Source organism: Helianthus annuus, chromosome 6, assembly GCF_002127325.2.
Source record: "Helianthus annuus cultivar XRQ/B chromosome 6, HanXRQr2.0-SUNRISE, whole genome shotgun sequence".
Lineage (NCBI taxonomy): Eukaryota > Viridiplantae > Streptophyta > Magnoliopsida > Asterales > Asteraceae > Helianthus > Helianthus annuus.
In genome coordinates, this window is record NC_035438.2 from 122703939 (window position 1) to 122731766 (window position 27828).

General features: G+C 35.6%; 1 protein-coding gene and 2 long non-coding RNA genes across 6 annotated transcripts; 2 read left to right on the forward strand and 1 right to left on the reverse strand.

Annotated features, from left to right (window-relative positions):
- Positions 1–4987: 4987 nt before the first annotated feature.
- LOC110908439 (selenoprotein F) lies at positions 4988–8703 on the forward strand. Its single transcript, XM_022153377.2, has 4 exons — positions 4988–5382; positions 6454–6512; positions 7496–7677; positions 8387–8703. The coding sequence occupies exons 1-4, from the start codon at positions 5202–5204 to the stop codon at positions 8457–8459; spliced, it is 495 nt and encodes a 164-aa protein (XP_022009069.1). The 5' UTR covers positions 4988–5201; the 3' UTR covers positions 8460–8703.
- Positions 8704–11377: 2674 nt separating this feature from the next.
- On the reverse strand, positions 11378–13569 carry LOC110908438. Its single transcript, XR_002574593.2, has 2 exons — positions 13304–13569; positions 11378–11829 (listed from the first exon to the last, which is right to left on the reverse strand). It is a non-coding gene; the product is annotated as an uncharacterized LOC110908438 (long non-coding RNA).
- A 2955-nt stretch (positions 13570–16524) lies between these two features.
- Positions 16525–21336, forward strand: LOC110908437. 4 transcript variants are annotated; one of them, XR_004861070.1, is made up of 8 exons: positions 16525–16733; positions 16814–17082; positions 17296–17853; positions 18316–18395; positions 19196–19275; positions 19499–19647; positions 19791–19854; positions 19947–21336. It is a non-coding gene; the product is annotated as an uncharacterized LOC110908437 (long non-coding RNA). The 4 variants fall into 4 exon arrangements; XR_004861069.1 differs by lacking the exons at positions 19791–19854; positions 19947–21336 and having other exon boundaries at positions 16526–16733; positions 19499–19784; XR_004861071.1 differs by lacking the exons at positions 19791–19854; positions 19947–21336 and having other exon boundaries at positions 16526–16733; positions 16818–17082; positions 19499–19784.
- Positions 21337–27828: the final 6492 nt, after the last annotated feature.

Genomic DNA, 27828 nt, shown 5'->3' on the forward strand with positions numbered 1-27828 from the left:
TTGCACTCCTGATCGCACTGGGTGTGCAACGCCGAGCTGAGCCTTGTTGTCGCATCCGCACGGGGGTGCCACCAACCGCACGGGGGTGCAACTTGCACAGATCAAATTTCTTCACAGAATCTTCGCAGCTTTGTCGTTTAACCCGAAAAATCATCGTTATCATCATTTTCTTGTTTGGTATGTTGTTTTAGGCCTGTAAACAAAAATATACCTAATTAAGTATCCGAATGACGGTTTTACGGCCGAAAACGCATAAAATGGGGATAAAATGGGGGACTAAAATATGTGTAAATTAGTGAATATCACCAACGGAAAGACCTTTGGTAAAGATGTCAGCCGCTTGATCCTCTAATTTAACTCAAAGGAGTGGCAATGTGTATGTGGTTGATATGTTGAAGGATAATCCAATGACTGATGCATGTTTGTTCTCAGCTGCCTCTACCAAAGAGATAGAACTATGGCATAGGAGACTTGGGCACACAAATCTTAAAACTATTACCACACTCTCAAAACAGGCCTTGTAAGAGGCCTTCCACCAAAACTTTTTACTTGTGATAACCATTCTGTTTCTTGTTTAAAACGTAAACAACATAAAAGTTCATACTAGTCCATTGAAGAGTCCAAAACAACCCAGTGTTTACAATTGTTGCACATGGACTTGTTTGGCCATGTAAAAATCATGATTTTGAAAAAGAAAAGATACTGTCTTGTTATTGTTGATGATTTTTCAAGGTTTACATGGACTTACTTTTTGCACTCCAAAGATGAGACGACAGGTATTTTGTAGGACTTTGTGAAACAAGTTGAAAAAACAATTTGACTTGCTAGTAAAAATCTTTAGGAGTGACAATGGAATAGAGTTCGGAAACAAGGAGTTGGATGCATTCTGTGTGTCAAAAGGAATTGTAAGGCAGCACAATATTCCAAGAACACCAGAACAAAATGGGGTGGTTAAAAGGAAAAACAGAACTTTGATAGAAGCTGCCAGAACAACGCTTGCAGACTCAGGTTTACCCTTAACTTTTTGGGCAGATGCTGTAAACACTGCTTGTTATGTGTAGAACAGAGTTTTAATCAACCCAGGCATCAAAAGACTACATATGAAACTCTGTTCAAGATCAAACCACTGATCTCATACTTCAAACTCTTTGGTTGCCCATGCTTCATTTTAAATCTAAAAGATCCAATTTCAAAATTTGCAGCCAAAGTGGATTGTGGTTACGTTCTGGGATACTCAACCACTGCCAAGGCCTACAAAGTGTTTAACACAAGGACTAGGTGTGTGGAAGAGACATTGAATGTAAAGTTCAGTGAACTTTCTTCAGTAAAAATACCAGCAAATCCTGCTGAACTATTTGACCTTGATAAATTCCATTTGAAGATGTGTCTGTCAAGACTAACCCTGCAGGTACACCACAATCTTTCCCTCAAGATCATGGAATTGACATTGTGATTCCACAATACAAAGTCACTTCCATCACCAGAGAAACAGATGTCAAAACTCTGTCACTTCTGCATCAATACTTGTTGATCAAACCTCTGCCACTTCATCAAGTCCAACCTCTGTTAACAAAAGTCCATCGAATGTGGATAAAAGTCAACACAATTTCACCCCCATTCCTCCTATTCCTCCACCTTCATCTCCAACAGATGCTGGCTCTTCAAAATTGCCAACAGTTGTTAGCTCAGATGATTCACATCTGCAGCCTTCACCTCTTAATGCCATTGTTCCATACAGGGGGGGGGATCTAATCTTCTTTAAATCTCATCCACCAGATCAAGTTATTGGTAACATCAGTGAAGGGGTTCTCACAAGAATTCAATCCCAAAACATCTATCTTTTTGTTGGCTTCCTATCACTCATTCAACCTGTCAAGTACCAAGAGGCACTAAAAGACAATATTAGGGTAGAAGCCATGCAAGAAGAGCTCCAACAGTTCAAAAGACAACAAGTATGGGAACTTGTACCATTGCCAAAGGATGTATGTCCAATTGGCACAAAATGGGTCATTAAAAACAAAACTGATCATTGTTGTAAAAAACAAAGCCAGGTTAGTGGTTCAAGGCTTTAGACAAGAAGAGGGCATAAATTATGATGAAACATTTGCTCCTATAGCAAGACTTGAAGCCATCAGATTGTTCTTAGCCTTTGCTGTCAACCACAACATCAAGGTGTACCAAATGAATATCAAATGTGCATTCTTATATGGTAAGATTCAGGAAGAGGTATATGTGTGCCAACCTCCTGGTTTTGAAGATGCCATTTATCCTGATCATCTCTACAAGCTCAATAAAACTTTGTATGGCTTGAAACAAGCACCTAGAGCCTGGTATGAAACTCTTTCCACTTTTCTTATTTCCATAGGCTTTACAAGAGGTAAATTGACAAAGCACTGTTTTAAAATGGAAAGGAAAAAATTTGATGATTGTCCAAATTTATGTTGATGACATCATCTTTGGATCCACATGTACCTCCATGTGTGAGGATTTTAGAAAACTCATGACAGCTGAGTTTGAGATGAGTGCCATGGGTGAACTCCAATGCTTTCTTGGTCTCCAAGTTAAGCAGTTGCAAAATAGAACATTCATTCATCAAAGCAAATATGTAAAAGAACTTTTAATAAAATTTGAGATGAATGATTGTAAACCGTGTAATACACCCATGGCAACCACAAACTGATGAAAAAGATGACTTGGTTGATCAAACATTGTATAGAAGCATGATTGGGTCTTTATTGTACCTAACTGCATCTAGGCCAGACATCATGTTTGCAACATGTGTTTGTGCAAGATCAAAGTCAGCACCTAGGAAGCCTAATCTCATTGCTGTAAAAAGAATATTCAGATACATAAAAGGTGCTCCCACACTTGGTATCTAGTATCCTGCTAATAAGAATATCAAGCTTTCAGGTTTTTTAAGATAGTGATTTTGTTGGTTGTAACACCACAAGGAAGTCCACATCAGAAGGGTGTCAATTTCTAGGCAATTGCTTAGTATCTTGGCAAAGCAAAAAGCAAGCAGCTGTTTCCACATCCACTGCTGAAGTTGAATACATTGCTGCTGCAAGCTGTACAGCCCAACTTTTGTGGCTTCAAAATCAACTGCTGGATTTTGGTGTAACTGCTTTAAAGACTCCTCTAATGTTAGATAGTCAAGCAGCTGAAAACATCATTAAAAATCCAGTCTCTCATTCAATCACCAAACACATTGACATCAGGCATCACTTTGTGAGGGATTACTATGAAAAAGGTTTGATTTCTCTGTATCATGTTCCAACTAAGGATCAGCTGGTAGATGTGTTGACAAAAGCTTTAGACACATCTACCTTTGAAAGCTTGATCTCTAGGATTGACATGCTAAACATGGATTAAAAGGCAAAACCTCGTGTTCCATGAATAAAAAGCATTAAAATGTTTTCAGAAAATCAAAAATCCATCCTTAAAAATAGCTTTGATTGAAAAGTTTTCATAAATTCTTAAAATTTTGTCCATAACCACTGTTTGCAAACCTCTGATTGGCTAAAAATTCATCCACTGTTGAAAGGTATCCTCTGTTTTCCTTCTACCACTGCTTATGACCACTGTTGACCAAACAACTGTTGGTCTCAACCACTGATGTCTATCCTCTGATAGACTAAAATCAGATACTGTTCATGTACTATAAATAGAACAATGCATGTACTATCTATTTGATCACTTCATCACTTGACATTTTGTACGAGCAAATTGAGTGATCTCAGGCTGAGGGGAGTTTGTATTCATGCATACGTAAATCATTGTAATTTCATTCATTTAGTTAAAAGTATTCATGATGAAAGCAAATCTCTCATTGTTTGTGATTTAAAGTTATCTTCATTCCGCCGAATTATTTCCATCTTTGTTATCATCTTACATCATAAACATTCACAAACAATTCAAACTCAGATCCTAATACCTTCAGTTCAGTTGCTTACCATATGCGTGTCGTGAATTCAATTTTCGGCCAGTCTCTCAATTTTCTCCTCTAATGTTAGATAGTCAAGCAGCTGAAAACATCATCAAAAATCCAGTCTCTCATTCAATCACCAAACACATTGACATCAGACATCACTTTGTGAGGGATTACTATGAAAAAAGTTTGATTTCTCTGTATCATGTTCCAACTAAGGATCAGCTGGTAGATGTGTTGACAAAAGCTTTAGACACATCTACCTTTGAAAGCTTGATCTCTAGGATTGGCATGCTAAACATGGATTAAAAGGCAAAACCTCGTGTTCCATGAATAAAAAGCATTAAAATGTTTTCAGAAAATCAAAAATCCATCCTTAAAAATAGCTTTGATTGAAAAGTTTTCATAAATTCTTAAAATTTTGTCCATAACCACTGTTTGCAAACCTCTGATTGGCTAAAAATTCATCCACTGTTGAAAGGTATCCTCTGTTTTCCTTCTACCACTGCTTATGACCACTGTTGACCAAACAACTGTTGGTCTCAACCACTGATGTCTATCCTCTGATAGACTAAAATCAGATACTGTTCATGTACTATAAATAGAACAATGCATGTACTATCTATTTGATCACTTCATCACTTGACATTTTGTACGAGCAAATTGAGTGATCTCAGGCTGAGGGGAGTTTGTATTCATGCATACGTGAATCATTGTAATTTCATTCATTTAGTTAAAAGTATTCATGATGAAAGCAAATCTCTCATTGTTTGTGATTTAAAGTTATCTTCATTCCGCCGAATTATTTCCATCTTTGTTATCATCTTACATCATAAACATTCACAAACAATTCAAACTTAGATCCTAATACCTTCAGTTCAGTTGCTTACCATATGCGTGTCGTGAATTCAATTTTCGGCCAGGTCATTAGTTCCACGAATCTTGTCTGTTCCGATTATCAATTCGAATTCTGATTACGAATGACCCACACAGGTTATCAGCTGAATTGGTTCGATTAGACACATTTCTGACGCAGATGGGTTCAATTTGCATTACAAACAAAAAAATCAAAACCGAATGAACCAATATCCGACCCAATAAACACCCTTACAAAATACTGTACAAAACAACGACCACAAAAACCAAACAGCCCAGACCCGGCAGAATAACCAACCCGGATCCGAATATTAAACCGGATAGGTGAATCAGATATTAACCAAGAACCGAAGCTTCGTCTTCTTCTTCTTCAAGTCAAAACATTCGTTCATCAACAATGGCAGTGAGTAGAATCGATCGATCATCAAAAATATTTAATTTGATTTCTACAATATTGTTATTATTATGTATATGTTCAAAAGCAGAACTGAGCTCAAAGGAGTGTGAAGATCTAGGGTTTACAGGTCTCGCACTCTGTTCCGATTGCAATTCTCTCGCTGAATATGTCAAAGATCAAGGTTCGATTCCTCCTTTATGATCATATTGTGTTATTGTGCTAGTAGATTTTAGAGATCTTATTGTGGATTTATGGATATGGCCCAAGATAGGACTTTGTGGAGGCGTAGAATTAGGGTTAAAGACTTTTAGAGGATATTGCAGTAGGGTCTGAGGTATTATTTTAGGGACGTAGATTTTTCTTATCTTTTAAGTGACTTTACACGTGAATGCCTTCTTGTGTTTATACCTATATGAAGTTGTATGCTATTATACATGTTTTACATTATATTGTGCCACTCTCTGATCACTTTCTTGGTATGTTGGTACGGTGTGTGTTGGTATACTCTCTGACTTCTTATTTCTATATATTTTTTTTGACTTGGTGCGTTGGTATGTTGATTGTTTTGGAGCCGGGGGTTTCTCTGGAAGCAGCCTCTCTATCCTTAAGTATGGAGGCAAGGTCTGTCTACATCCCACCCTCCCCAGACCCTCTATAAGTAGCTTTGCTATTTGTGGGATATACTGGGTATGGTTGTTGTTGTTTGTCGTATTGTGGATTGTTGAATTTTGGTTGTGTTTGTCGCTGTTTTGGATTTGTTTGAGGTGATTTGGTGTTTGTTGTGGTTTTGTGATTGAATTAGAGTTTTATTCGTAAGAGAATTTGTAATTTGGTTGATGATGGTTTGATTATAGTGGAATTGAATCATTGATGGAGATCTGGTTTGTGGTAGTGCTAGGGTTTTGGTTTTAGGGAAGGAAACCCTAATTTAAGGCATGATGTTGAACACTCAGTAACCAATGCACGTGCTTGTTTGTTTTAACTTTAACCTAACAAACAATCGAATACAAATGATTAAACATACTGAGTTTTGTTGTTTGTGTTCGTTCGTTAAGGAAATGAAAGTGTTGGTGTGTATAGACGAATGTAAACAAACATGTTTGAGCGAAAACTGATAAAAAAATAAACGAATGATGAATCAAGAATTCTTGTCTTTTTGGCCCCTTTTACGATTATCTTTTTAATTATTATGTTTTTGGTTCCTTTGTTAATAAAGCTGAACAACTTACACTCGTTTGATGATCGATTGCAGAACTGCTGTCTGATTGCAGAAAGTGCTGTACTGAGGATTCCGATGACTCTACCAGCAAGGTCTTGATTTTCATTTTATACTTTCCGTTATGCAATCTGGGCCACTGTCTGGTCGGTCTGGACTGGAATTTGCAGACCCCTAATCTTGGTTTAAAAATGCGCGCATAATGCACGATGTGGTGATGAGATTGCATCACGGCAGTTGATGTGAAGTGATTCCATGAAGCGCATATGATGCAGATGATGCGGTGGCTTATGCAGTTAACCAGTTTTTGAACATATTAGACAAATGATTGCAATGGGTCTAAGTTTTTCAAATCCGATTGAACAATGGGTTTGAATATATTTTGAACAAATTAGATCATCGATTGAACAAATCTGACCTGAGATGTGGAGCATGGTTTTAAAAAACGCTTGAGGCATGCGCCTCGAGGCGAAACGGCCAAAAAACGAGTCTGAGGCACGCCTCATGGGGTTTTTACTGCATATGCGCCTCAGAAGGGCTGAGGCGCTAAGAAAGGCTGCGCCTCACGGGATTTTCATAGTTGTTTTTGATGTTTTTGACTTTTTGTGTCAATTTCAAGCATTTCATGTTTTTTTATGTATGTTTTTGATGATTTTAATGAATCTGATGATGCAATTAGTTAGTATTATTATTTTATAATATATATAATTTTTATATTTATTTATTAATACCGCCTCAGCCTTACGCCTCGTTTTGCCTCGAGGCTTACGCCTCGTGAGGCGAAGGGAAAACGCCTCGAAACTTGTTTCCGTTCTTTTAAACCTTGATGTGGAGAATATCTTATATTTAAGTATTTAAAAGTTAACGAGTAAACATATTACCTATAAATAACTTATTCTTTTAATAACGAACGCACCACATACGTGATGGCGCGCCTCATGCATCGCGCGCATCAGCGTTTGGGACCGAAGCCTGTAATCATGGCTGTGTTTTATTACTGCCAACATGTTTATTCTCTGTATGTCTGTTTCTTCATTTTATGAACTATTTGTCGCTTTTACCATATAATGGATTACAGATCATCTACTCTGGTGCTGTCCTGGAGGTCTGTATGAGGAAGCTCGTGTTCTATCCAGAGGTGGTTAGTTTCATAGAAGATGAGAAGGAAAAGTTTCCGTCTGTCAAAGTTCAATATGCGTTTAATGCGCCACCAAAGCTGATCATGTTGGATGATGCTGGACAACATAAAGAAACTATAAGGTGCGTTTGTTGCTCTGTTTATTAGTTATTATCAACGCCTTGTTGACTATAAAGTGGGTTAGTGTGTTGCTTAGTTTTCATTTTTTTCTTTATAGATAATCATCATGCCAAACAAGGTTTAAAAAAACGGAAACAAGTTTCGAGGCGTTTTCCCTTCGCCTCACGAGGCGTAAGCCCGAGGCGGAGTTAAATAATAAATATAAATATTATATATCTTATAAAGATAGTAATATTAACTAAATTCATCATCAAATTCATCAAAATATAAAAAACACACATAAAAAAGACATAAATTGCTTGAAATTGACACAAAAACAAATATCAAAAACCCCTGACGCGCACCTGAGGCGCAGCCTGCTGAGGCGCACATACAGTATAAACCCCCTGAGGCGCGCCTCAGAATCGTTTTTTAAAACATTGATGCCAAATACAATTAAAAAAGTTCTAATGTAACAAGAATACTATAGATGTTTGAATAAAACGATTTAAGAGGTTTGATACATTAAAATTCACTTTTGACTCTTTTGAGTGACCAGTAATCCATTTGACCGAATGAACCTATTTAACAAGTAAATGTGTCAAATTGCCACATCTAGTCATGTTGTTCTGCCGATCTCTTAAATGTCCCCTGAAGTATATAATAAAGTTAACCGCATTTTGCTGATTGCTTGAAACGTTTAAGACCTCATGCTGATGTTATTCTATGCAGAATCGACAACTGGAAGCGTGAGCACATACTTGAATTCTTGAGGGAGAAGCTGAAGCCGACATCAGCGGTTTGATTGGTCGGTTGAGTTTGTTCTTAAATCTTGACATTATCCAGTTACACCCTTCTGAACACTTTTCTTAACTTCTCTTTTGCAATTTGTAGAACAATTATTTCTGCCTCTTTATCATCTGGCTTAGTTATGTACTAGACTACTAGTTTATAACTTGATATACATGAGTGAATGACATGATGCATTGGATAAATCATTGCTCTCTATCGATAATCTGTGAAATAAATGACTGTGGTTCATGTCATCATGTTGTTCTTGCAACATCCCAATATTCATGTCATGATAAGCCATGTGTATGTTCTTCTTAATGCGAAAAATAAGGTTTGGGTACTTCTTTATTCTATCGAGATTGCCTTTTGTTTTCGAGTCCTTAAGGTCTTCCTTTCCACTCATGTTTTCTGTACCAGAATGGATCGAGTCAATAACAATAAACAACTTCTTGATGTTGTGGAAACGGGTAGGTTATGTTATGTGGGTTAAAAGATCAATATATGGGTCATGGGTGCGTTAGGAAATAAATAAACCATTTTTTTTTTTCAGAACAAAGGTCTGTGTTTCTCCATGATTTACGATCACGTGTCCATGTGAATTATAATTATTTGATAATTCTCTTGACTCTATATATATAATGGGAAAAGTGAATATGAGGCTGTTATGCATCTAACTTAGATGCATAACCCATCAAAACTACGTAGTTTTGATTAAAATCTATTAAATTAATTTTATTCCTATTTTATCTCCTTATGAATCTCTAGACTTTTTTATATTATCTAACCTATCAATTATCTTCTATCATTCATGCATTGAAGCAAAGGAAATCATTGAAACCTGCTGTATATCTTCCTTCTCAAAATTGATTACTGATAGTTTTAGATTGTTTGGGTAAGTTTTATTGATGAGGTTTTTTTTAAGTCATTAGTTGTTCTTCACTCCTACGATTATTAACCACATGATATTAATGACAGGGGCGGACCCAAGCCCAGCCTAAGGTAGGCGGGCGCACCCTCGGAGAAAAAAAAATTAGTGTTAAGTTCCGTCGAAAATCCCGTTCGCACCCCTTGGAATTTTTCGTCCGCACCCCTTGTAATTTTTTGACCGCACCCTTGAAATTTTTCGTCCGCACCCCTTAGGTAACAGTGTTATCAATTTATTATATTTTAAATTTTTTAGTAAACTCTTGTTTTAAAAAAAAAATACTACCTAAATTATATATAACTTTTAATACCTAACTAACTAAACCCAAATACTCATACCTTTACCCACTTATAATTACTAACTAGCTAGCCCACTAAGTCTTAGCCCATTAACCAAACCCAACAATATTTCAAACTATAATAAAACAATTAAAGCCCAAAACTTTTAGAAATTCTCTCCCGCTCTCTCTCTCTCTCTCTCTCTCTCTCTCTCTCTCTTGCGTCCCTGCACTGCCAACGAACAACATCACCCAACGACAACAGTCCAGCAGCCGGCGACCACCGTAATTAGCCACTATACCACCGTCGTTTGACACAAAATCTAACCGGAATCCGAACACAGGTAAGTTTCTTTGTTATTTTGATGATTTTGGTTGATATTATAGGAGAAAAAAAGGGTAATAAAGTTGTTAAATAGGTTTGAAATTCTGTGAGTTTTGACGTTGTTTATGGTTGTTTAGATGATTTTTAGGGTGATTATGTTGTTTATATATTTTTAGGGTGATTACAACTTACGTTATGATTTCTAGGGCTTGAATAGTTGAAAATTAAAATTAAAATTGAAACATTATGTTATGGAGCGATGAACTTATGTTATATAGAGAAAGAATTGCTTAAATTAGCTTTAGATGATGTTTTGGATATATTTCAAAAAATGAAAACCCGTAGGGCGTCGACGTTTTAATTATGTTTGTAACAAGGTTTGACATGTTTTTGATGATTATATAAATTTAGTTTGATGTTCGTTTGTTTTACATGACCCGACCCGACCCAATACAAACCGATTTTTTTACTTATATACTTAGGGGCCTAAAATTTTTAAAAATGTTCCGCACCCCTATGGAAAAATTCCTGGGTCCGCCACTGATTAATGAATTGATATCCATATTGTTCATCATTATTTTAAATATAATATGTTGAATAACTATTGTAGAATGTTCTAATAGTCTTCTAATAAATTCCGGTATACCATAATGAAGCACATGATGTCCATAATGGAGCACATAATGAATTGATATCCCTAATTGATCATCAATTGTTTTTAAAATATAATACGTTGTTTCTTGTAATCAAATAATGTAACAATTGTTTTTTTCTTATTCTATTCGCATCGATCACTTGTTTGTAGTGAACTGAATACTAATGTTCATCATTTGTTTGATACATGACAAATAAGATACAATGGATTTACAAGTTCAGACACACAAGAAAGCTTCAATAACAAATCCAATCATGATATTGATGCAAAAGGACATTTGGTAGTCGATAGCGATTCGGATGTTGAAATAGAGACAAAAAATGATGTTGAAATAGAGAAAACAAATGACGTGATGTTGAAATAGAGATAACAAATGATTTTGAAATAGAGAAAACAAATGACGTGGACATGGATCATGCATCTGAGAAAAAAGAAGTTGATGATGTAATGGGAAAGGTTTTCGATACTCTTAATGATGCATATGATTTCTACAATCGTTATGCGTTTTTACATGGATTTGGAATACGTATTCATACTACTTTTAAAAATAAGATAACAAATGAGCTATATCGGAGAAAATATGTATGCAACAAAGAGGGTTTTAAACATATGAAGCCTAATATTTCTACAGGAGTTGTTAAGCCATATCGTAGATAAAAATATAATGAACCGGTACATTTTTTTGAATGGAAACAAACATACTTTTATTCAATCAACAAAAAAAAAAACATAAGACTAACACATTGCTGTTGTTGCTGGTACTTTTATTCAATCAACAACCAGCTGCTGTTGTTGCTGGTACATTGTACAAAAAAGAAAGAAACAGTACGTAAAAAACATACATAATCAGACTAACACATTGCTTCTTTCTTAATCAATTTCTACGAAACTTCTCCATTTGCCCTAGTCAATATCGAGAGCTCTTTTTCTGTTCGCCATCCATTGGAAAAAAATTTCTTTTATGTCCACTACCAGTTTGTATGACCTAACTTCTTTTCCTTCAAACCGTTTCCTATTTCTCGCACTCCATATTGTCCATAGTGTTAGTGAGACTATTGCGTGAACTATCTTCTTGCGACTTGTCAACATATCCATCCCGTTTACGCTCTGCACCAATTCTTTTACAGATTCCCACTGCTGATCCGTTGGTAACTTCATCCACCAAAACACTTGTCTCTAGATCTCGTTTGCCTGTTGACATCTAATAAGTTCGTGATCGATAGAAACATAAAATGAAACAGATAAACTAAATTTAATAACGGGTCAAACGGTTCACAATTAATATGGTAATGACTCATAAACATTTGATGATATCGATTAGTAGTAAAATGAATAGATTAATTGACAGTCCTCCTTTACCGAAAATACCCGGTTCGTACAATATTGTTATTTGAAGGTAAAAACCACTACATAAAACTTTAAAAGTCGGTACCGAATTGCTACTTTTCGGTAAGGGAAATTCAGTATCGGTACCATACGTTCATCGAATCATCCCTAGTTCTCACCCATGTGAAACACAGAGCTAAAACACATAGCAAAGTAGCATTAGGGAATTTTGTAGATTTTTAATAGCTACTTTGATCCTGAAGCTAAACTTGCAATATATATTAGTTTAAAAACAATAATTCCCCTGTTGAATTTGTTGCATCCTAATTAATCAAACTAGGTGATGCCCCGCCCGCGTTGTGGGACGATGGCCGAATAATTATCAACCAATTAAAAAAACAGTACTATAGTTTTGTTGGAAAGGAAAACTAAAACGATGAGAAGATCGTAATTTTTAGCGGGGCTAAAATCGTAATTTTCTGCTAGGGGAAAACCATATTTTTATTTTGAACCGGGGGGAAAACGTAATTTTGAATTGAGGGTGAAAGCGTAATTTTGAACCGAGAGGAAAATCGTAATCTTTTTACATGCTACCATTCATTCATTACAGAAAAGACAAAAAATAAAGCAAAATAAGTTGTTGTGTATATAAAACCTCATTCAAACGAAATACAGTTTACTTACTGTGTGTATGAAAAGTAATATAAACGGTGCAATTACTTGCATTGCTACGTTGCTACGGAATTTGATGAGCTCGGTACGAACCGGTACGGAAAATACCGTTACCGAAATCCCCAAAAGTGGGTACCGGTACCGAATATACCTGGTACGGTACGGATCGGTACCAGTACTGGTACGACAACGGCATTTGAGGGTAAAAACAGATGAATACCGGTGTCGAACCGGTACCGAAAATATACCCGGTTTGATAAATTTCAATACCGATACAGGTACCCAATACCAGTTCATTCATTAGTGATGTTACTATCCATTAAATTCAATTTTTATTACTATATTATGTTTACTGTTCAAATAGTTCTGTTTTTAATATATTGGACAATGGACAATGGACAATGGACAATGTACAATTTGTCATAAATCATGACTACAATTGATTAATCAAAACCCTATTTTTTGGTAGAAACTAAGCATGCTCCAAAATATGCTAATGATCTAGTCTTAAAATGTTTGTTACATTGATGTACTTGGAAATAATCATCATCAATTTCCTATGAGAAAAGATAAAATCAACAAAAAAACCTAAACCATAAATATGTCAGAATCACATTTGCAATTTATGAAAATGATTGGAGATAGAAATTAGTACAGAAGAATAAAATCGAAGATACCACTGATCCTTGCAAAAGTCGAGTGCCCGCCATAGCCGACATTGAAAGTTGAAAGGGCCACGAGCGATTCTTTAAAACTGCCATCACAACAAGCCAACAACAAGCTTCGAGATTGATGGTTATATAGAATCAATGGAACTAGGGAGCGATGATATGATGTAGTGATCGATTGATCTTGATCTACAGGTACGATGTAGAGGGAGAAGAGGAGATAATGGAAAATAAAATTAATTTAATAGATTTTAATCAAAACTACGTAGTTTTGATGGGTTATGCATTTAAGTTAGATGCATAACAACCCCATATTCACTTTCCCCATATATAATATATAATTTACGCAAATTGTATACTTTTTAACTCTTTTAAGTTAAAAATAAATTATTTTAAGTTATTTTTTTATCAGGTAATCAGGGCCGGCTCAACCATTTTGGTGGCCTAAGGCGAAGTAAAATCTTGTGTCCCTTTTCCCAAAATAATGTACGTGATTGAAAGTTAAACTTGAAGGACCCAAGTGTAATTATTTGAAAGATTGTGTTAAAATTTAAAAACAAGAAAATAAATGGTGAACCAGGGATTCGAACCCAGGTCTCACTAGCATCCATACATATACAAAACCACTACACTACCAACCATCAATCTGTTGATAACCCACACCCTAAATCTTTTATAAATGAACTGTGTTTTCATTAAATTGTGGAGGCCCTATAGTTTTGGTGGCCCAAGGCCCAATCCTCATTTGGCTTACCCTTGGGCCGGCCCTGCTGGTAATTTGGGTAGGGATAGTGTACATTAATTTAGAACTGTGAGAAGTGTATTATAAGACTATATATAACACTCTATAACACCATATAAACACCGTATAACACTATAACACTATGTAACACCATATAACACCATATAACACTATGTAAAACGGTATGACACTATATAACAATATATAACACTATACATCTATCATAGACATGCTATCAGACAAACTATAGTGTTATATTTGTTATATAGTGTTACATAGTGTTATATGGTGTTACATATTGTTATACGGTGTTTATATGGTGTTATATAGTATTATATATAGTGTTATAATACACTTCTCACACTTCTGGATTAATGTACATGATCCTCTACCCAGGTAATTTATTTATTTCTTTTCCTAGCAATAAATTGCAACAATCTACACACATTTTTTTAACAACTAAACTTGCACACCATGATGATTGAACCCCTGACCTTTCCTATTCTAATAAGCTCTATCTAAGTCTCCAACATCATTGAGCTATTCCCAACTGGTAACAATCTACACACATGCGAATGGAAAAAGTTAATGAGTTCAATTACATATGCGTAGATGTATTGACTTTCAGTGAATATATGCATTATAGGGGTGTCAACTGTGTTAGGTTGACTGATTACTCATATTAATTTGTGTAAAACACATTAACTATAACGCAAACCACACCTAAATTATGTAGTGCTTTGGGTCGAGCGTTTCAAGTTCTTTTGTGAATATGAATAGTATACGATGATCTAGTAACAATTAACAATTCAAACAACTCATTACTCGAACTTAAATGAATGTTTTTTAAGTGTTGTCTATTTAGTCGAGATTAGAAGAACTGAATGAAAAAGACTGGAGAATGAGATAATGGAGAGTTTTGGGTAATGAACAAACTTACTGCCTTACTGGAATTAAAAGTTGGAAATGAATGGTAGAGAGAAAATAATAAATTCATTCTAAATCCAAATATCCGTAACATGTCAACCTAATAGTGTTTTTTTTGTTAATCCGTTTATTAAGCATGTCGTATTTTGTGGACCCATATTAACAGATTATATTAGTTAACTCAAAACATGATTATTTTCATTTTGTTCATTTTGCGTTAGAAATTATTATCAATAGTAGCTGGTTCACATATAATTTAGGGAAATTGGCCTGTAATAATTCCACCTAGACCTTATTGACCATTAATAATCTCACCTCAGAATTTTCCCCCCACCAGTCCTACCTTTCACATATTTTCCTACAATGGTCCCCCGTTAAAAAACTTAACGGAGTTAAGCTTTTTTTTTTTTCCAAATTACAAACAGATTTTTTAGGGCTTTTGATTAGAATGACGATACGAGTCCATTGATGTAAAACTTGTCTCGAAACGGTGCTCCAAACGATGAAAACGGCACTTCAATTCGGGTATTTAAATTTCCAATTAACCAAAATCAAGTCACTTGGAGCACCATTTCGAAGTAAGTTTTACATCAATGGACTCGTATAATCATTCTGATCAAAAGCTCTAAAAAATCTGTTAGTAATTTGGAAAAAAGCTTAACTCCGTTAGGTTTTTTTAACGGGGGACCATTGTAGGAAAAATAGGGGAAAGGTGAGGCTGGTGGGGGGAATACTCTAAGGTGAGATTATTAATGGCCAATAAGGTCTAGATGAGATTATTACAGGTCAATTCCCCTATAATTTATTATAATTTACAGGAGTAAGATGTTTAATTTTTTTTTTTCACCAAACGTAACTAAAACTTTATGAAATTTACCTATATATAAAAACACATGTCTAAAATATAACACATCAGGTAATTACATGTGAGAAGAGTTCTAGACATTCCTTATATCCATATCTATCATCTAGGTTGTGTTCGTTTCACAGAATCTAATGGAAGAGTGACCTGAGATATTCTAGAAATGGGAATAGTGATTAAACTAGTCAGATTGTTAAATAAGGGTGTAAACGAGTCAACTTGATTAAGGGTGTTTATGCAATGTTGAAACCGTCTGAAATTGCCCAAACTAAACCAAATATGCCGGTTTGAGATTCGTAAATTAAATTTGGCGGGTTTAATGGCCCAACCAGTGGTTTGAAACTTAAAACTAAACGATAAACCTTTATTATAAACATTTTTTTTTCTTTTAGGACACATGCAGGTATCTATATATCTATCTATACTTTCTATAAAATGAGAAATCCAAGTGACATAAGAAAAGCTGATGTGTCAGCAGGAGAGAGTGTCCAACAAGGCTTTTCTTATCTCATTATTACATCATAAAGGCTAATATTAAAAGACTTTAAAATTCAAAAGTTGGCCCACATCCACCTTTTTCAAAGGTTTGCCCATCAAACCATTACCATCAAACCACTTTCAAACCACTAATGATGCAACAGATGTTCAAAACACTTTCAAGCCACTGATGATTCAAAATTATAACCACTCTCAAACCACTGATGATTCAACAGATGTTCAAAACACTTTCAAGCCACTGATGATTCAAAATTATGGCTCCAGATTCAAAATTCAAAATTATGGCTCCAGATATATAAGATAAATCATTAGGTTCACAGTCTTTTAAACTCAATACTCTTTCTTCCCCAACCAAACTCATTCCAATCTCTCTCTACTCTCTCTCTTCGATGAAGAATACGAGCAAGCAGGTAAATACTTCTCAATCTCTAATGTTCTAACCGTAACCCTATTGTCTGTGAATCTGAATCGTTCCCTGATCCGTATTAAGTCAGACGAATGCGAGTATACTGGATCTGCGAGCTTGAAGCATAGCCCATATTGAAGTATCTTCAGCTTCTTTTTTATGGGTATGCTCGAGGATATACGAATGCGAGTATACTGGATCTGCAAGCTTGAAGCGGTTTTCGAAGTATCTTCAGATGGATCTGAAGTATATACGAATGCGAGTATACTGGATCTGCAAGCTTGAAGCGGTTTTCGACAGAGATAAGCGCCACCCACTGATTTCGCTGGAGGATATCGTCTTGCTTTTTATGGGTATGCTCTTCTCTATTATCTTGATTTATCTTTTTGGTTTGCTTGATTTTGCATACTGTCGAATTTCTATTTGTTGTTTCATGTCTTTGTTCAATCGCATGTGATTTTTAGGTTTGTGATTTTGGGCATCCATTTTGATGTTTATTATCTAATTGGATAAGCTTTTTGAAGTTGGGTTTTATGAAGCCCACTAACTGTTTGTAAAAATGTCAGTAACAAAAAAAGTTGGGATTTGTCTAAGAGGGATATTGCACAGTGGAAGAGCTCACGTACGACTACAGGTTTTCTTCTATATGGTGTTTAGATCTTATCCATTAACTATTATTGTTTTGTTTAATGACGATTTATAATATTTGATATTGCATATTCTTTTCAACTGATGAACGACTTCCATGTTATTGTGGTTTTCCAAGTTGCCGAGGTGTAGTTAACGACATTGATGCTGACGTACAAATGGCCGAGCTATGTGCACCACACAGTAAATTAAAAGACAAATCTGTTCGTGTTTGATTGTTTAGAACAGTTTATACAGATTATATGTTTAAAAGGTCTAAATTTCACTAACACTTCAACGTCATACTGTGTTGATTGTTTGTCAAATAGATTTCAAACTAATTGTTGATTGGTAGTTGAAGGTTTTCGAAGAAGATAACAAGTGTGTAGTTGTGACGAGTCTTGAAATCTAGATTTGAATCGAAACTGAAAGCAGTGTAGATCAGTATTGTTGTTTGTTTCGTCGAGTTAAAATTCTGCATATCATATTCAAAGCTGGTAATTGTAGTTTGCTGTTAAGAAATCAAAAAAGTTATCGAGTTGCAGTTTGGAACGAACAAACAGGATGTACAGTGGGGTGGTTTGGGTGTTTTGTATAAGAATTGTGATTAAAATCAACTCATTTCCGAAACTGAAACTCTATTGAACTTGCTGTTTTCGATCAAAGTGTTTGATCATTTCTAACATTGCAAGTTCACTTCAGATCTGTTTGAACGGTTAAACATAGATAAAATTTGAATTTGTTTTTGAAATCTGGTTCTGAATTTGAATCGAAGTTGACAAAATGAAGTTTTGATCTGAATTGTGTAGACAGTTGATGATTTCGAACTGATTGACTTGATTCAGTTGAAAGTAAATAACTTTCAGACTGATTTGGTTTATTTGTTTGATAATCATACAGTTGCAGATTGCTGTTTAAGTGACGAATTGACAGTATATTTCTTTCATATTACGCAACAGGTGCTCGTGAGCTTTGAAAGTCAAATCATGGCTGGACAATGAGACCACATCCGCTCTCTGCCTTTTGCGAAACCATCCAGGTATTTGAAAAATAAAATCAACTTTTGTAGTAAGTTAAAAGACAAATCTGTTCGTGTTTGATTGTTTAGAACAGTTTATACAGATTATATGTTTAAAAGTCTAAATTTCAGCAACACTTCAACGTCATACTGTGTTGATTGTTTCTCAAATAGATTTCAAACTAATTGTTAATTGTTACTTGAAGGTTTTCGAAGAAGATAACAAGTGTGTAGTTGTGACAAGTCTTGAAATCTAGATTTGAATCGAAACTGAAAGTAGTGTAGATCAGTATTGTTGTTTGTTTCGTCGAGTTAAAATTCTGCATATCATATTCAAAGCTGGTAATTGTAGTTTGCTGTTAAGAAATCGAAAAAGTTATCGAGTTGCAGTTTGGAACGAACAAACAGGATGTACAGTGGGGTGGTTTGGGTGTTTTGTATAAGAATTGTGATTAAAATCAAAATTCGAACACTTTTAGTTCATTTCCGAAACTGAAACTCTATTGAACTTGCTGTTTTCGATCAAAGTGTTTGATCATTTCAAACATTGCAAGTTCACTTCAGATCTGTTTGAACGGTTAAACATAGATAAAATTTGAATTTGTTTTTGAAATTTGGTTCTGAATTTGAATCGAAGTTGACAAAATGAAGTTTTGATCTGAATTGTATAGACAATTGATGATTTCGAACTGATTGACTTGATTCAGTTGAAAGTAAATAACTTTCGAACTGATTTGGTTTATTTGTTTGATAATCATACAGTTGCAGATTGTTCTTTAAGTGACGAATTGACAGTATATTTCTTTCATATTACGCAACAGGTGCTCGTGAGCTTTGAAAGTGAAATCATGGTTGGACAATGAGACCACATCCGCTCTCTGCCTTCTGCGAAACCATCCAGGTATTTGAAAAATAAAATCAACTTTTGCAGCTTAGAAACAATGGATTATATTCAGTTATAAGTTAGTGGATTATAGTTTGAAAATGTCAGAATTATGATTCTGTTTTAGCGCAAGTGATTATCATTATTTCATTTGCTAATTGATTAAATAATTTGTTTCAATTTCATTGATTTGGTGCAATTGAGGATTTGTAACTAATTTGCTATGTGTTTATGCTTGCAGTTGGAGTGTGAACTAGAGTGCTTAATGGTTGAGTTTGATTCCAATCTTCATATTGATGAGAAGCCTCCCATACTTCTAAGAGACGTCTTCGAAAAATGAAGCCATTCTTAATGGCTTATGAAAATATTCAAACTGAAAAAGTATGGCATGTAAGTCAACATCCCAAGTCCATTTTGACTTTTGACATATTTAAAATTCACTGACAATCTTTCTCATTTACGTCTACTCTTGGTTTAATAAACTAGGTTTCTTAATAGGGTTAGCTGACTAAGTATAGTTCTTTTTTTCCCAGTTTGGAATACGTTACTATTGGTTAAACAGATCGATTAATGACCAATATAACTTTGATGACCGAGGTTAGCAACTTTATTACTCTATATATTTGTATGACATTTTTACTGAACTATCATGATTTTAAGTTCCAAATCGTTAAAACTGTCACAAACAGGTAATCGAGAGGGTTTATTATACAATCAACTCACAATGGTTTATTCAAAAAAAGATTACAAGAACAGAGCTGAAAATGTAGAAATGGCAAAATATAAATAATGAGACAGTGGGTTATATACCCTAAGATCAATTGTTAATAAGAAAGTGATGAACACAAGTTGTTACAGTTTGTAAACCTGCAATAATAGCTCGTGTGTCTGAACCATAGGGCTGCACCAATGTTATATAGAGAAGTTCCCTTAACAATAAGAAAGGCAAGAGCCAAATTTACGGTAATCAAGAGCTGGAGCCAGAGAGGAAGAAAGGAAAGCTAAGCTGGTGCCCTAATATCCTTCTGTAAGTTACTGCAGGGCTTGAGATAAAAGGGCTTGAGGCCCACCACCAAAAAATAGCCAGAATGAAGAGAGCCCATTATGCAAAAAAGAAAAAAAGGAAAAAGGATTATTAAATTGATTTATGAAAGGAAATAACGAAATTTAACACCCTCCCTCAATTTGATAATCCGAACATATCATGCATAGATAATCCATTGACTAAAAAATCATGTTGAGATGCTAACAAACCTTTTGTAAAGATGTCTGCTAGTTGCTTGTTGGTATCCACAGCCATAGTTTTAATTAGACCAGCACTAATTTTTTCCCTAAGGAAAAACAAATCCAGTTCGAAGTGTTTTGTGCGATCATGAAAGACTGGGTTTGCTGCAATGGATATGGCAACATTGTTGTCACAAAATAAGTTTACAGGAAGATCGATGGGAAACTGCAATTCCTTTAAGAGATTTAGAAGCCATAGAATTTCACATGTGGCAGAGCACGTGGATCTATACTCATCTTCGGCAGAGGACCTTGAGACGATGTTTTGCTTCTTACTTTTCCAAGAAATCAGGGATTGTCCTAAGAAGATGCAATATCCAGTGACAGATCGTCTGGATTCAAGACATTTACCCCAGTCAGAGTCTGCATAGGCTCGAATGTTGAGACCCGAGCCTTTGATAAATAGAATCCCTTTGCCTGGGGCTTTCTTTAAGTATCGAAGTAAGCGAAGAGCAAGCTGAAGATGAGAGTTAGTGGGTTGGTGCATATATTGACTTAAAAACTGCACAGTATAAGAAATGTCAGGATGGGTGTGAGACAAGTAAATAAGTTTACCCACCAGTTTTTGATAACCTGTAATATTGGTTAAAATTGACTCATCGGTTTTGCAAAAATTCATGACAACATGATGTTGCTCAATAGGGGTGTTGACAGGTTTACACCCACGAAGACCGAATTCAGCTAGTAATTCAACACAATACTTCCTTTGAGACAAACATATGCCTTTTTCAGTTCTAAGGACCTCAATACCAAGAAAGTATTTCAACAATCCTAAATCTTTTATAAGAAATTTTGTTTTAAGAATTTCTTTTACTTTGGTTATCTCATTTTGATCATTTTCTGTAATAACAATGTCATCAACATAAACTAATAAGATCACAAGTGACGGATTTTTACTTTTAACAAACAAAGAGTAATCACATTTGCTTTGAACAAAGCCACATTCAATAAGAACGCTAAACAATTTTTCATTCCACATCCTTGGAGCTTGTTTAAGCCCATATAAGGATTTATTTAATTTGCAAACTTTAGTTTCATTCGTGGAGAAAAAACCTTCAGGTAAGTGCATATACACTTCTTCATTTAGACTACCATATAAAAAGGCATTGTTAATGTCAAGTTGATAGAGAGGCCAGTCTTTTTCTACAGCAAGACTGATGACACATCGAACAATGACCATTTTTACTACCGGGGAAAAAGATTCATCAAAGTCTACCCCTTCCTTTTGACTATACCCTTTGGCTACAAGTCTAGCCTTGTATCTTTCAATTTCACCTGTTGATTTATATTTTATCTTGTAGACCCACTTACATCCTATTGGCTTTCTATCCTTAGGCGGGTCAACTAAGGTCCATGTGTTATTTCTATTCAAAGCCTCCATTTCTTCATTCATGGCATTTACCCAGTTTGAATCATGTTTTGCTTCAAAATAATTTTTTGGTTCACACGATTTATTTAAGCTAGACGCAAAACATAGATTTTCAAAAGACAGTTTGGAATAGTTTACTACTTTTTCATACCATATTTCACTTATCCTTCAATTATAAAGTCATTTAGTTTTTTTTGGTATGGATGAATTTCTAGTAGATCTCCTAACAGGGATAGAAGATTCACTAGTTCCCTCAGATGAGCCATTGTTATCATTGGCAGTTTCTACACCATGAGTGTCACTGGTACCTTCTGTGACAACTCGAGTTTCCGAGATTCCACTTTCGCATTTATTGCACATTAACTGTTTGTCTAGTTGCTTACTTACACAATTTGTTGCTTTGTAACTGTAAACGTTGTGATTTGATAAAGTGTATTGTGATTGTTGCATGGTTATGAGTTATTTTACGAATGATTTGACAAATACATGAACTTGGTGATGAAACTGTAAATTATATTGTGATGGGTGTGTTTTATGTAAAAGATGATACTTAGGGGTGAGTAGATGTGACACCTATGTCACTCCAACCATCAAACAAATACCAAACCAATGAAATATTGTATTTCATACTTGGGATTTGTATAAATTTGTGTATCGTTTGCACATATTAATTCTTGTTCGATTTCGGGCTTTAAATCGCTTTCTGGAAGGTTATACGCGATCTGATGCGTAAAAATAACCAGTTTAATGCAACAAACACTCCAGAATAGTGACATAGGCTTAACATACCTTAAATAACCGTTACATAACTTAGAAATAAGTTTTGGATGGTTTGGTATGCCGAAATCAAGTTTATTCACTTACAAGGACTAAATTCGACAAACTGCGAAAGTATGTCAATTTGTTCTGTAACAGACCTTCCGGAACTTGATCATAAGTTAAACACACCCTAAATATCCTTTACATAGCTTAGAAATAGGCTTTGAGATGTTCGGTGTGCTAAAATAAACTTTATGCCATTCAGGAACTAAAAGCGTCAAAAAGTGCATAAGTTTGCATTTTCGCGCATATCTTACGTTCTGAATATATCCGGACATCCAAAAATTTATGTAATAATCAAAATATTTTATTTTAGTGATTGGCATGATAAAATTCCATTCGTCGCGTAATTTGGATCGTTTTTGCGTTCATTACGATTTCCGTCATAATTAACCAAACAACGCAACCGTACGACCAAACGAACCGACATCCGAGATGTTTTGAGCATATTTTAAGATCTCTATACATTAACTTTATTTTAGAGCCTTGAAATGGGGTTAACGGGACTTAAAAGTGCAAAAAAAATCAAGTTTTACAAGTGCAGGGGCCATTTTTGAAATTTCTGACTAGATTCAATGAACCTAGTCCAATTTTGAAGGGTTGATGGTTTTAACCCATGGTTTTGCAAAACCATGGGCTGGTATTTAATAGTTTATAAAATACTATGGGCCATTCTAGGGGTGCCCATGGTATTACAAAACCATGGGCACATGTGTACGGTTGAGATTAAATCACGTTTTTCGACGAACGATCTTAACGGTTCAAGGAAATCTATAAATACCCACCCTCACTTTCTTCCCAAAGCACACTTGAATATGATTTTGGCTCTCTAAGTTGAAGTTTATGCTTCATACCTGAGAGTAAATCGGATCAAGAACTTGCGGGGACCTTTTGTAAGTATTCTTTCGTTCTTTTCATTCGTTTTTATCGTTAAAGTCAAACTGCGTTTGACTTTCTGCTTTGACCAGTTTATGGTCAACGCGAAGTTCATTTGAACTTCATAACGTGAGCGTAATCACGATGGTTATAGTCCCTAATGACTATATGTAACACCTCAAAATTTTGTGCCCATTAATGTGTTAACACGTGTCATGGGCTTACACGTGGCATTAGATATTAAATAAAGGACTAAACTTGGCAAACCTTGAAAGTAAGTAAATTCGAGGGTTATAAATGTCAACAAAGGGTAAATATACCGTATAGTAACCCTAAGCGATGCTCGTACCTTCAAACGAATAAATCATGGATCGTACGGAAGCGAAACGCGGAAGAAAGTGAGAGATTACAAGCTGCAGGGGTTAACTGTGTCAACATGTTTAATTATACCTCTGAGTGACCCTTTGACGTACCCGAGGCTTTGTAACAGTAAAATACGCTCACTAGAATGTACTATATAAATTCCGCGAAGTTCCGTTTTAAAACGAGAAAGTTATGATCAAATTCGCACGAGAGGGGTTAAAAGCGTCAACAATGAGAGTTAAGGCTTTCCGGATAATTAACAAACTAACCGGGGACTTAACAATGCGGGTAAATGGCACGAGGCCCTTAATTATAATTAACCGAGGGCCATATCGCAAAGTTACCCCTTCAAACCCGAAAGGTCAGGTTATTAATTACCGAAGATTTCGTTAATCATTACAAAAGATTTAGAAATCTTGAAAAATAGACCTAATGCGGGCCGCGTAAACGTTTAGAGTAAGTTAACGCGGGCTGCGAGCCTTCTGCAAATATACGTCCTGACATGAAGATCCAGGCGGCCCGCGTACAAGCCTGCCTGATCTTTCATGCGGGCCGCGTGAAGGTCCCAGGTGCAGAAAAATGCTTAACTTGGCTGTTCAGCCTTCTAAACGCCATGAGATGCATTTAAATCCTTCCAATTGACCCCTAAACAACCCCTAAGCATTAGGAACACATGTTGGAAGGTTGTGGTCAGTTGGTAGACTTGTGTGTCAAGGAGTTGTGGTGGAATTTTCACTATAAAAGGCCATTCTTAGTTCACAAATGAAACACACCTCTAAACACATCTTCTAATCATTCCTGGAGCTCTCAAGTGTTCTTCTATCATCCTAAGTCGTATACAAGCTTCTGTAAGATTGTCTAACCCTTTTGTGGTTTAGTTTTTGCTTACTTTAGCCTAAAAGTCAATCCGTCGTAACTAACGATTGACTTTGCGATAAATCACGAATGGTCCAGTGAATTGTCGAATCAAAAGTAGTTATGTGTTGGTATTTATGTGGGTAATAAACCCTTAAAAAGGTTCCCCCTGATTACCACTCTAACTAGTTCAAATGTCGAGTCAAACGTGCACTTAAAAAGTCAACAGAAAACTATTTTGCGATTTTATACATAATCTGTAATGTAGGTGATGTGTAACCTGTTTTGATGTTCATAAAACATGATAATAAGTATATAGACTAGTCTAAGCTCGTTTGATCCGACCATTTATTGTCTTGACCCCGGTTCGGAACCGAAAGTCACAAAAGTTTGACTTTTGCATTGACTCCAGTTCTGACCCGTTAAAGTTTGATTTAGATATGCCTTAGGACTCTCTTAGGACCAGGTTACATGATGGTATAACCCTCTGTGACCGGTTCGTTGTTCGTCCGAGTCTTTTACGCATTTCCGTTAATTGCTTAAAAGTTGACCGTAACGCCCTTTTTAATTTAAAACGAGAATTTCGGACATGTGAAAGGATCATGACCTTGATTACTGATTTCTAAGCATGTCCCTAAAATTTCACGTCAATCCGAGGTCCAGAATATGAGTTATGCTAATTAGCGCAAATTGCGAAACTTTAGTAATTAAATAGCGCAATTAGCATAACGCCTATCTAAACCCGGACTTCGACACCAAACCTTTTACTCACTGTTGTAAAATAATATTTTGGGATTTTTAAAGATTTTTAATTATTTTTAACCTGCTCATAACCTGCGGTTATGGCAACGGTTCGGTAAATACCGAATATACCCTTTTCGGCCATAACTTGAGTTCTACAAGGTCTTTTGACCCGATTCCAGTTGCTACTAATTTTAAATAATAAATAAAGTATTTTGGACCTTATAAACTGTTCGGGAAATTCAGATTTCCTGTAGAACTCAGAAACCCTTTTTATAATCTTTAAAGGAAAATTGGTATTTAATAAACCAACCTTTGCCCAGTTGGTAAATAATAATCCAACGTACAGAATTGGTATATAATAATCCTACCTATCAACATGTTGGCACTCAATGGACCTCCGTTAGTTTTTTTAACTGAAGTTAGTTTTTAAGTTTTATTTATTACACAAACAGTCCCTGTAGTTGTAATTTACTAGTTTTAAGTTTTATTTATTACACAAACAGTCCCTGTAGTTATAAAAAAAATCATAAAAATAAAAAAAATTCTAAAAATTCTAAAAAATTAAAAAAAATTCTAAACAATCAAAAGAATTATAAAAAATCATAAAAAAAATCATAAAAATTTCTAAAAAATCAAAAAAATTATAAAAAATCAAAAAAATTCTTCATCTTCATCATTTTTGAACAAACCCTAACTCCATAACACACCCACATAAGCAGCCGACACCCTCAAAAACCTCTCTCACCCTCACCTCGTCGGAGGTAGACAGACCAGGCAGCAGCACTGCACGGCAACAGACGAGGAGGCTCCGGTCACGGCGCCGTCGCGTGCGGCGGGGGCGGTGATGCTGTGACGATGATGGCGATGGCGGTTTCTCCAACAACCCAGCCGAAAACCCTCACCCTCCTTCCTATATCACATCCACAGCCACCTGAACAGATTGAGAGAGAGAAGCCGGAGAGAAGAGAGACGGCGGCGGCAGCGCCGCCGCTGCGACGACGGTGGTGGCTCTGGTTCGACATGTTTTCCGGTAAAAACAAACCCATGTTCTCTTTATTTTTGGTTTTTTTAGAATGTGGTGATAGTTACGTTACTGTTTCTGTTGGTGACGGCGATGACACAGCGGCCGGAGCCACGCCGGCGACGGCGTCAGTTGTGATGAGGGTTATTTTTGACTCGGGTCATTGTTTTTCCAGCTTCGGTTCAAAGTAGATCTGATTGGTTCGAGTTTTGTTTCAGATTCGGTTCTAATTTAGTTCGGGTGCGCGTCAGTTGTGGTTCGGGTTCGTGAAACGGGTCGACACAGTCAAAGTAGGGCAACTCAGTTCGATGTTCAGGTCAACAAGTCAACGGATAGCTCGGTTTAGTCAACGACTCAGATTTTCGGGTTTAGAATTTTTTTGATTTTTTAGAATTTTTATGATTTTTTTTATGATTTTTTTAGAATTTTTATGAATTTTTTAGAATTCCTAGATTTTTTTTTTGATTTTTATGATTTTTTTTATAACTACAGGGACTGTTTGTGTAATAAATAAAACTTAAAACTAGTAAATTACAACTACAGGGACTGTTTGTGTAATAAATAAAACTTAAAAACTAACTTCAGTTAAAAAAACTAACGGAGGTCCATTGAATGCCAACATGTTGATAGGTAGGATTATTATATACCAATTCTGTACGTTGGATTATTATCTACCAACTGGGCAAAGGTTGGTTTATTAAATACCAATTTTCCATCTTTAAAAAGACCGAAATACCCCTACGGGGCATATTATTAACTTAAACTCGTTACGGGCATTATGGAAGGTATCCTACTGATACCACAACCTCTTTAAAGTATATTGACATAGGAAAATAGTGTAGGACTCTAACGGATACCCGTTGCGCCTTTTGCGCGCACGGTTCGGCTTATGTAACTAGTTTACATAATTTAGCCGAAACGGGTCAAACTATATTGTTTTGACCCCAAAATCCAGAATATGATTATTATACCCATATAAAACAAGTCTTCAAACTTGTTGGGTCAAAATCACACTCCATTCATGGTTTTCGCCTTTCACGCGATTAAACCGTAACAATTCTTTAAGACTAACCGGTCTAAGCTTAGGCTTAATTAAAGACCCGTTAGCATCCTAATTGGTTATTTATACCATCGTTCCAGACTAGAGCCTTCCGGTAAATTGTACCTACGCTTACTTAAGTGAATACGGCTGAGTTATTATTCTTGCTATTTAAGACAGGAGCTAGCTCAGGTAAATACT